The sequence below is a fragment of the Mobula birostris genome, chromosome 9 (genome assembly GCF_030028105.1).
Source record: "Mobula birostris isolate sMobBir1 chromosome 9, sMobBir1.hap1, whole genome shotgun sequence".
Taxonomy (NCBI): domain Eukaryota; kingdom Metazoa; phylum Chordata; class Chondrichthyes; order Myliobatiformes; family Myliobatidae; genus Mobula; species Mobula birostris.
This window is the reverse complement of record NC_092378.1, coordinates 74729909-74741640: the sequence shown is the minus strand read 5'-3', so window position 1 is coordinate 74741640 and position 11732 is coordinate 74729909. Positions and strand designations below refer to the sequence as shown.

The 11732-nt window shown below is 40.2% G+C and overlaps 1 protein-coding gene across 5 annotated transcripts in view; it reads right to left on the bottom strand.

Annotated features, from left to right (window-relative positions):
* Positions 1 to 5074: 5074 nt before the first annotated feature.
* Positions 5075 to 11732, bottom strand: part of slc38a4 (solute carrier family 38 member 4) — a 125417-nt gene continuing 118759 nt past the window's right edge. For all 5 annotated transcript variants that reach the window (XM_072268266.1, XM_072268267.1, XM_072268270.1 and 2 more), the window contains one exon: positions 5075 to 7948. In XM_072268266.1, the coding sequence (XP_072124367.1) occupies positions 7847 to 7948 (102 nt within the window). In that variant the 3' untranslated portion in view covers positions 5075 to 7846. The remainder of the gene's footprint in view (positions 7949 to 11732) is intronic.

Genomic DNA, 11732 nt, shown 5'->3' with positions numbered 1-11732 from the left:
CTGCCTCTTTTGGGCTGTCATCACTTGTCCCAGTTTCAAATTCAAGGTCACCCCAAACCTCCCAGCTATTTTCTGGCAAACTCTCATCTGGAGTAAACTCAACCTCGTCGGTTAAAACTTCTTCATCTGCTCTCTTATCAGACCCCTGCAGGGTAGCGGCATCCTCTGCATCTGGGTATGCCCTTACATCAGCAGGAGCACAACTTTTAAATTCATCACACAAAACAAGCCCTTCTGAGCTGCAAAAATCATCAGGGTCTGACACTGAAACTCTTTGCTGCAACCTCTCTATCTTTTCCAGCTTAAACCATCTCTGCTTGTCTGCCACGTGATCTTCACTTTGCTGTTTCTCCCTCTCGAGCTGTCTTTGTCTTTCTGCCCCTTCTCTTCGTTTTGCTGCCTCTCTAGCCTCTCTTGAGAAGCTTTAATTTCAATTGCAAATTCAACTGAGCCTCAGCCTCAGTAGGTTTCCTTCCAACAAACAACTCTAACACCTCCTCATCAAATGTTCCCTTATCTATATAATGCTGGGCTATTATCGTCTGCATCTGAGCTTTCCTCATTTTAGTGGTCACCCTTAGTTTTAACTTTTGAGCAATTCCCAACAGCACAGCCCTCGTAGCATCATCCAACGCTTCCGAGGTTGGTTCCAACAGAAACTCCTCAACACTAACATCCATTTTTGCTGTATTTCCACACAACCAAATCAAAAGGGATTTTCCCCAATCAATTCAAACAAGCCTCCCACAATTTGTTAATAACACGGACGCAGGCCCCAATTTTGTCATGTTCCCCGTGAAGGGAATAAAGAACCAGCAGAAATAGAAGACAATTTGGAGTCCAGTATTGCTATTAACTAATAATATTTATTAGTAACTATGCAATATAGTAATATAAATGTAGATAAATCAAACAGGTTAGCAATGATTATATATAAGTAAGTATATCAGTAAGTGTGGAAATATATTTATGAAAAACCAAGCTTCTTTAAGTCTAGGGGTAAAAAGATACTGTTTTACGATGGTGAGTAAAGTTCAGTTCAGTTCGTGGTATTGAGTTCAGTAGTGATGGAGTGAGAGAGAGGGAGAGATTTGAGTCTTCAGGTGAGCTGACACCGTCGATCTTCTTATTGTCCTTCGGAATCCTTTAAAAGTCACTGACTGTGACTTTAACAAAGGGGACGGGTTTTCTGTGGTGGAGCTATCCCGCAGGCGAGGGTGGACACATGGGCAACTCCCCACCAGTCAACTCCTTTCCTTTTCACTGCAAGAGCGACTGATTGATCTGCCTGATCGATCCTCCAAAACCCACTTTTTCTGCGGGCACAACAATGCTCATTCAGTGTCCAAAACACGTGTCTGAGGTCTGTATCATCTGACCTCCTATTTTATCTTCCCGTGCTGAGCATCAACTGTCATTCAAATAACTCCTCTTTCCTTTGTCTGTGTAAGAAATATACAAGCATGCCATGTCCTTGGGAAGTATCAGCACGCTGCCGAAAATCATAACATCGAGTGTCCATCAAATAACACCGCCTTTGGTCACCATAGCAACTTACGAGCTGCTCGATGCCATTTCTCTCTCCAACTCAGCAGTAATCCAAAAGTTAGCCAGTTCTTCCTTGTGCCTTAAAGTGACAGTCCAACAGTTAGTTTTCGTCTCTCTCTCTCTTCAAAACAAGATATCGATGTTAAATAACTCCCACTCTTTTCAAAAGCACTGCTAATAGGGGTAAACGAGCACAGTTCATAGGGGTAATTCAGGATCCCATCAGGCTAAGACCAGAATTCACAGAGTTTAGAAGGATGAGAGGGGATTCATTGAACCCTATTGAACATTGAAAGGCCTAGAAAGACTGGATGTGGAGAAGATGCTTCCTATAGTGGGAGGTCTAGGACCAAAGGGCATAGACTCAGAAGAGAGGGACATCCATTTAGAACAGAGATGAAGAGGAATTTCTTTAGTCAGAGGTAGTAAATCTGTTCAATTCATTACCACATACACAAGGTCAAATCATTGTGTTATTTAAAGTGGAGGTTGATAGATTCTTGATTACTGAGGGTGAGAAAGGTTACAGAGAGGATGGAGGAGAATGGTTTGAGAGAGATAATAAATCAGCCATAATGGAAAGGCAGAGCAGACTCGATGGGCCTAATGGCCCAATTCTGTTCCCAGCTTTATGAGGTGTATGAAGTCAATACACATGGCAGCAGATTTGGTGGAGCCATGACTCACCAGTTCCAGTAATCTGGATTTGATAGTGACCTCCAGGCCTGCCTGCGTGGAGAATGCACTATGGACCAAGTGGGGTTTGTATAGATCGATACTTGAGTTACCATGGATTTGGTGGACAGAATGTCCTCTTTCTCTGCTGTACGAGTCTGTGACTCTGGTTTTCTCCCTCTGAGTGCATCATTATCCCATGGGTATTGGAACTGATTTACTATTGTATTGTGTGCCAAGGTCTAGTGAAAAGCTTGTCTTGCATACTGTTCATACATATCAAATAATTACAGTGAAATTGGTTAGAATAAGGGAAAACAATAAGGCAGAATAAAGTGTAAAATCTACTAAAAATGTGCACTGCTGGCAAACGATAGTGCAAGATCATTATGAGGGATAGTGAGGCCAAGAGCCCAAGTGTATAGGAGTCTGCTAACAGAGGGACGGAAATTGTCCCTGAGCCTGGTGGTGAGTGTATGGGAGCACCTGGGATTGTGAAAATAGAGGGATGGAAGCTGTCCCTGAGTCTAGTGGCAAGTCTATAGGAGTGCAAGTGTATAGGAGTCTACTAACAGAGGGTTGGAAGCTCTTCCTGATCCTGGTGGTAAGCCTATGGGAGTCTATAGGAGTGCAAGTGTATAGGAGTCTGCTAACAGAGGGTTGGAAGCTCTTCCTGATCCTGGTGGTAAGCCTATGGGAGTCTATAGGAGTGCAAGTGTATAGGAGTCTGCTAACAGAGGGTTGGAAGCTGTTCCTGATCCTGGTGGTAAGCCTATGGGAGTCTATAGGAGTGCAAGTGTATAGGAGTCTGCTAACAGAGAGATGGAAGCTATCCCTGAGCCTGGCGGTACATGCTTTCAAGCTTCATGTGTCTTCTGATTCTCTTTTTTTGAATTGATCTATTTTTGCTTTTAATCTTAAGAAACTGAAGGAAAATATTTAATAAGCTCTTTACCAGGTCCCTGCTCAAGAATATCTGAAAAATAAAGTTTTCGCTATGGTAATGACACATTTCCTATAACTTGAACAATTCAAACTTCATGCAGAGTAAGACATACCAATAGAATATTATTTTAGAAATATTGTGTGGTGTTACGATAAGTTAGAAGCTTGTATTTGTTTTTCTTGATAAAGACAGGGATTTTTGGCTAACAGTGGTGGTGGGGTGTCTCTATCTCTGCAACACCAACGATTGTCAGCAGATGGCTGACCAACCTGACCCACTCGCCTTTCATATTGAAATCCCCCATCACAATTGTGACATTACCTTTTCCAGCTCCCTTTGCAATCTTAACCCCACATCTTGGCTACTATTTGGAGGGCAATAAATGATTTCCATAATTTTTTTTTTTTTACCCTTGCAATTTCTTAATTTCACCCACAAAGTTTTAACATTCCCTATCTACATCACCTCTTTCTGAAGATGCAATTCTAACTCTTACCAACAGAGTCACACTACACCACACCTGTGCCTTCCTGCCTGTCTTTTCAATACAAAGTATATCCTTTGATGTTAAGCTCCCAACTATGGCTTTTTTCAGTCATATCATGGAGACATAGATGTCTATGGCAGATAGTCTCCTCGAAGCTGACCATCTTACTACAACACCAAAGATTATTTGATCCCTCAAGTTCATGTTTGTTTCTGGCAGAACAATCCTATCAGCCCAATTCCTCCTTGTTCATTATAGACCTACCACTTCATATTTTATATAAACACCCTTTTGTTCATAAAAAAATAATCTTGGCTACACCAAGTGTGGATCTTGTATACTTCAGAGAGAAGTCAGGATCAAACACTGTTCCCTGAAGTTGAATAGCTGCAACTTCATCCCATGGCATGTTATGTTACCACTCTCCTGAGCTTTCTGTGGTCCCAGCTGTTGCTTCTGGTCCTTCTGTAGGTCCCACCACTTCGAAACTATGGAGGTTGGGGCTTAGTCTACACAAGTTTGCTGGAGGCTGAAGAAACCCAGCCTGAGGTTAAAGGGCTTTGATTGTGTATGGGTAGGTGGGTGGTTGGGAGGAAGGAAGGAATGCTGTTGTTGCTTGGCATGCTATGTGTTGTTTTGCCAAGCATTGTGGACGTACTATGTTGGCACCAGAATGTGTGGCAACACATAGTCTGGCCTCAGCACATCTTGGGTGTGTCGTCGTTCATGCAAATATCACATTTCACTGTTTGGTTCGATGTACTTGTGATAATAAATCTGAATCTGAAATCAACGTACGCGGATACTTCCTCCAAGCTCTTATCAGGAAGACTTTCCCAGTATGACTGAAAAGGTGATTGAGTCAACTGTATCTGATCAATTCTTCAGCTCCTGTCCAGTGCCTTTGCGATCATTTAGGTTTCTCTAGCAAGATTGAGAAGTCAGTGTTAAAAGTGTTTTCCACCCCCACCATCACCAGTGCTGGGAACAGCGGAACAGCAGAGTAGCAGAGCAGTTAGCATAATGCTTTTACAGTACCAGTCATTTGGGTTGAATTCATACTGCTGTCTGTTAAGTAGTTTGTACATTGTAAGGAGGTTCCTCTAGATACTCCAGTTTCCTCCCACTTTCCAAAGACGTGGTGAGCCAGTTTATGTGCTGATTCATAAATAAAATAAGTCTCTTTTTAAGCTCTTGCTACTATCCCTCTTAATATGTTGTGCAGGTCCTCCTGATGAGCTTCTGGATAAACAGAGATAGTGGGATGGCTCTACATTTCCCATGCACCTGCAGTTTAAGGTACCCATGACAAGTTGGATCTACCTGCATTAGTTAACTCAATGTCCAAGCAAGTGATATTTTGGCAAATTTATTATTCTTTGCTTTTAAAGATGGCTGGCAAAAAGAGAACAAGGGTCTTCATTTTGCATTTTACAGCTTTATTTAACATCACAGTATACATTTCCTCACAACTGTTACTGATGAAAAGGAGCCCAGTGTTCGAAAAACAGTTAAATCATACAAGGGTTTACCAGGTAAACAAAATGCAATTCGAATCCTTTTCCAGCAGCTTTGGCCATCTCTACATAAACACATTCCATTTCACTAACTCTGTGAATAATTCATAACAAAACAAAACTGTTTTGAAGGTACACTGCTGAGGCACTTGAGATCACAGACATTAAGGTTGCATGTTGGATTAAATAAAAACTCACAGTAGAAAATGTTAAGCATCATTCTGTAGCTAATTTATTAATGCTGAACCAAAGAAATTCCTTGTAGGAACTTCAGAGCATCTGCTCATCAGACTTACAAAAGCGTTTATCCAAATATTTGCACTTCAATCTTTGGACATTCCTCTAATCTGGCATTTATTGTAATTATATATTATATACATTATGGCACAGTTCCTTATGTCACTAGGGCTTAAAGGCAAATATCAAACTTTGAGGGACAGAACATTCATAACAGGGAGCTTTAGTCAGTACACAAATTAAAAGCATGACCGCTGAGTTATTTCCCTCAGCTGTCCAGCATCTCACAGGGAGGGTTAAGGAATCAAAGCTTACCCATGCTTATCAAGAAAAGCTGTTTGCCTGTGCTAATAGACAAATGCATACATATCTAAGCATTATAGACCTCTTTGTCAATAGGGACTCTCTTTGCCTTAATAGAGATATACTGCCTTTTCCCCTTTCCTGTCTTTCTACTTTCCTCCTTGGAATCAATCAAGGCCACATGGTAATCATCCAAAACCAAGCCACTAAAGGTTTGTGTAATAGAAAAGTTACACAACATAGTGGTCAAAAGTTGAGTTTCACCAATCAAAAGCTTATACAACCTAACAGTGGACATCCCTATTGACAATAAATAAAACTCAGTTCCAATCACCACATTGGTACACATAGATCAGCAGAGATATTTACTTATCACTCACACTTGGATCCACAACATATCTATAAATAAGAAACATTCTGACTTGTTAAATAAAATGAACTCCACTGACATTTCCCCTCTTCTCTAACACCACAGCTCCTGGCATCATAATACATTTATTTGTGAAGAATTGCAGAAACATGGCATTTGAAAACTGAGGAGAAAATTATAGTACATTGAAGCTCTGTGTTTCAAGGAAAGGCAAAGATGTGTTTGGTATCATTTCAAATTATTATCTGCAAGTTAGGGAAATCTGAGTTTATTTTACATTAATTCAAACAAGATCAATAAGGACAGAAACCAGAGTTGCTTCTGAGCACCATATGTAATTTGTACATCTAATCAATGACTTGCATTGACATTTTAGATATAGTTAAACTGGGCTGTAACTCAACAAGTAAAACAACTGCATTAAACTAGCTATTGCTCAGTTTTCTAAAAATAAATTTGATTTATCTCACTAGAATTTTTTTTTTTTAAAAATAACTAAACAAAAAATCCTATACATTTTAATCTCAAATATTATCAACACATTAAAAATGTAATTTATGTACATTGATTATTGCAGAACAGCCTTAACCACTAGTGGCAGCTCAAATAAATGTAGTTCATTATTAGAACATTTTGCTCTTCCTTTTGGAAAGACAATATGTTTAATAAAACCCACACTTATTCCTTGACATTTAATTAAATACTTGCAAAGCACCATTTAGAAGAGAAATTCTATTTAGTAATAAAAAGATAAATATATACAAATGCACTATTGCACAGAGGAGGGCTGAAGATAAATGGATTGTGTGAAATGGATAAAAGGTTTCAGGCTGAGCTCTGAATTTACTCGGTAAAGTACCAAACAATGTTGTCATGATACTAAAGTCCTGGTTTCATTAAGGATATAAAAATGACAAGGTTTCGTAAATCTCAGCAGGTTAAAGTTCAGAATGAAGCCAGGTTACTTTCCAAACTCGGTAATTTGAGTTGTATAGTTGCATCCACAACTAAGGAGTCTGACTGGAACTAAGGGCATAGAATTAGGGAGGGAGGGAGTGCAAGTCCAGTTAACAGATAAATAACTATAGGATCTGGACCATGATTACCAACACAAAATACATTTCTGGTGATATGTTATTTCCAGATGTAATTTTTTTTTTTTTTTTTAAACTGAAAAGCTGAACAACTTAGTGGAATTTGTAGGGGTGAGAGAGTGTGGCATTCTTTTCATTGGCTCAGTAGATTACACAAGTTAACTACACTTCCTGTATTTAATAAGAGAGAAGCAGTCAACCCCCTTGACTTGTAAATTTAAAAATGCACAATTGCTTAACTATTTAAAAACTATGTACACACTATCATAACCTCAGAGACAACAAGTTTTCTGTATTATAGTAGCAAACACATGTTAAAAGCAAAAAGCAATTTAATATACATTATACTTGTGGTGTTGCTCTGTATATATTCACAGCCAGTGTTACCCTCTCCCCCATCTCTAACCCTCCCCCAACCTCTCTGCAACCTAAAATTAATTTAAGCAAAGTTAACACAATTCCCTTGTAAGGACAATCCTCCTTTTATTAAATTAATTTTAAATTAATTTAAGCAGAGCAAACATAAGCCTTTTATCTACAGCTGGCATCTAGCCTTCACGTGAAGGTATGCTCAAGTCTCTGGAATTTTGCTGTTGAAATAAAGGAATGGCATCCACTTGCACTGTTTATATCCAGGGTGATTCTGAGGATGCAACACCAATTTGCAGATTAATGGCCACCTGATCCTGGGGGATTGTGAATCCAATCGATGACAATAAGGGTCAAGCTTCCAATCATAAAAATGATGCCAATTACAAGAAAAATAGTAGCCTAGAAAACAAGACCAAAAGATTAACATTCATAATTCCACTGCAAAAACAATTCTTCCATAAAATGAGAATTAGCACATTAAAGAACACTATTGGACAGACAAGTATTCAAACTATTGGTCCAAGTCATGAAGTTACCACAAGGGTGGGAACCAGAGTGCCAGAACAGTTAGTGCAGAGATTATGGAGGCTGATGTTGGCAAGACATCAGACCAAGTCAGGAACTGAAAGGTTGTGCATGGTGCAGCTAGTGTCCTGAGCTACATATATTTCAATGCAATAGGTCTCATAGGAAAGGCAGATGAGCTCAGGGCATGGATCAACACCTGGCATTATGATGTTGTAGCCGTTAGTGAGACCTGGTAGCAGGAGGGACAGGACTGGCAGCTCAATTTTTGGGGTTCCATTGTTTTAGATGTGACAGAGTGGGAGCGATTAAAGGAGTGGTGGAATGGATAAATATTATGGCAGTGTTCCCATAGGACAGACTGGAGAACTCAACTAGTGAGGTGTTATGGGTGGAACTGAGAAGTAAGAAAGGTATGATTAAGTTAATAGGGCTATATTACAAATCACCCAACAGTCCCAGGGATTCAGAGGAACAAATCTGCAGAGAGACCATGGACAGTTGCAAGACGCAAGGTTGTTACAGCAGGTGATTTTATCTTTCCTCATATTGACTGGGACTCCTACAGTGGAAAAGGACTAGATGGAACAGAGTTTGTCAAATATGGTCAGGAAAGTTTCCTTCATTAGTACATAGAAGTCCCAATGAGATACTGCATCTGGTATTTGGGAATGAGACAGGGCAGGTGACTGAAGTTTGTGTAGGAGAACACTTTGAAACTAATGGCATTGTGTGTAAATACGGAAAATGACAGGTCTGGTCAGTGGGTTGAGATTCTAAATTGAAGCAAGGCTACGTTTGTAATGATCTGGCAAGTGTGGATTGGGACAGGCTGTTTTCTGGCAAAGTTACACTTGGTAAAAGGGAAGCCTTCAAAAGTGAAATTTTGAGAGTGGAAGGCTTGTATATGCCTGTCAGAATAAAAGATAAAAGACAACAAGTGTAGGGAACTTTGCTTTTCAAGAGATATTGACCCTGATTAAAAGAAAAAGGGGTGCATAGCAGCCATAGGCAGGTAGGAACAAATGAGATGCATATCGAGTACAAGAAATGCAAGAGAACATTAAGGAAGAAATCAGGAAGGCCAAAAGAATGCATGAGATTGCTCTAGCAGCCAAGGTGAAGTAGAATCCCAAGGGATTCTACAGATATGTTAAGAGCAAAAGGATTGCAAGGGACAAAATTGGTCCTCTGGAAGATCAGAATGGTAATCCATGTGTGGAGGCAAAAGAGATGGGGAGATCTTAAATAAATTTTTGGCAACCGTATTTATTCAGGGGACAGACACAGAGTCTATAGAAGAGAGGCAAAGTGGCACCAATTTCATGGACCCTGTACAGATTACAGAGGAGGAGGTGTTTGCTATCCCAAGACAAATCAGGATGGATAAATCCCCAGGGCCTGACAAAGTTTTCCCTCGGACCCTGTGGGAGGCAAGTGTAAAAATTGCCGGGGCATAGCAGAGATATTTAAATCATCCTTAATGACAGGAGATTGGAGGATAGCCAATGTTGTTCTGCCATTTAATAAAAGGCTCTAAACATAAACCAGGAAATTATAGGCCTGTGAGTCTGATGTCAGTTGTTGGAAAGTTTTTGGAAGGTATTTCAAGAGACTGGATATACAAGTACTTAATGACTGATTAAGGATACTCAGCACGGCCTCGTGCATGGTAGGTCATGTGTAACCATCTTAAGAGTTTTTTTTTGAGGAAGTTACCAGGGAAGTCAATAAAAGCAAGGCAGTAGATGCTAGCTACATGGACTTTAGCAAGGCAGTTGACAAGGTACTGCATGGCAGGCTGGTCAAGAAGGTTTCATTGCTCAGCATTCAAAATGTGCTGGTAAACTAGATTATACATTGGCTTTGAGGTAGAAGCCAGAGAGTGGTAGTAGATGGTTGCCTCTCTGACTGGAGGCCTGTGACTAGTGGTGTGCTGCACGGATCAGAGCTTGGTCCATTGCTGTTTGTCATCTACATCAATGATCTGGATGATAATGTAACTAACTGGAGCAGTAAATTTGTGGATGACACCAAGACTGGGGTGTAGGGGACAGTGCGGAAGGCTATCATGGCTTGTGAAGGGACCTGGATCAGTTGGAAAAAAGGGGTTTTAAAAAAAAAAAAAAAAAGGCAGATGGAATATAAAGCAGAGTGTGCAAGGTGTTGCAGTTTGGTAGGACCAACCAGGGTAGGTCTTACACAGTGAATGGTAGGGCACTGATGAGTGTGGTAGAACAAAGGGATCTGGGATACAGGTCCGTAATTCATTGAAAGTGGCATCACAGATAGATAGGGTTGTAAAGAGATCTTTTGGCATATTGTCCTTCATAAATCAAATGCATTGAGTACAGGAGATGGGATGTTATGGTGAAGTTGTATCAGGTGTTGGTCAGGCCTAATTTGGAATGTTGTGTGAAATTTTGGTCTCCTACCTGCAGGAAAGATGTAAATAAGATTGAAAGAGTACAGAGAAAATTTACAAGGGTCTGGAGGACCTGAGTTATAAGGAAAGATTTAGTAGGTTAGGATTGTATTTTATAGAACACCGAAAATCGAGATGAAATTTGATAGAGGTATACAAAAATATGAGGGGCATAGATAGAGTAAATACAGAGAGGTTTTTTCCATTGAGGTTGATACAGGCCATGGTCCCGGTGCTGGTTGATGGGAGTAAGCAGTTTAAATGGTTTTGGCATGGTCTTGATTGCCAAAGGGCCTGTTCCTGTGTTGTACTTCTCTATGACTAAGGGATATAGAAGGAGTGTGGTGGAAATAGTAATATGGAGGAATATGGCCTGTGTCAGGATTAGTTAAGATGGCTATTTGATTACTAATTTAATTGGTTTGACATGATATTGTGGGCCAAAGGGCTTGTTCCTATGCTGTACTGTTCTATGTCCTATGGATCAAAGAATAGTGTTGATTCACGATCATGCTTGACTCAGGGAACTAGTTGGAATTTGAAGCAACATCCAGTTACCTAGGGACTCAGCTTCTTTTCTAACCTCCAACTTCTGATATGAGCAGGCACATCAAGCAGCACAGGAGCTGTATCATTTGGGTTAGTCAGAGAAATCGGCGGTAGCAGAACATTGCATTGACTTCGATAGCACCAAACTATTGTCATGCCAATGGATTTTTGGACCATGTGGTAAAGGAAGCCATTGAAATAAAAGTAGAGAAAATGAATTTTAACAAAGATGAAGGTCTCGCTCTAAGTGAGAATTGGAATTTGATTATAAATAATGCAGTAGAATGGAAATCCGATTGGATGAAGACAAGCCAACCAGGAGGGACAGACGATGGGGGTATAAATACCACCTGACTAGACATGCCCAGGCATCATCCCTGATGAAGGTGGCAAAGTTTGTCATCAAAATGGTTAAAATTGATACCTGTACTCGGCTGGAAGTCAGAGAAGAGCTTATTTACCATATACACTGGGAAAGCACTAGATCCCTTTTTTACTTGATGAAAATAACTCAGTGGTCCTGCACTGAAATGGAACTCAATGGCTACCGCCAACAGACATGATAAGTGCTACTTGATTGCCAGTGTGAGCACTGGAAACCTTAAGGAATCATTGCCCTGGCTACTGTAATGTGGTCAGAATGTGGTCAGAAGGTTGCCATGGAGAGAAGGGAAAAATGGAGGG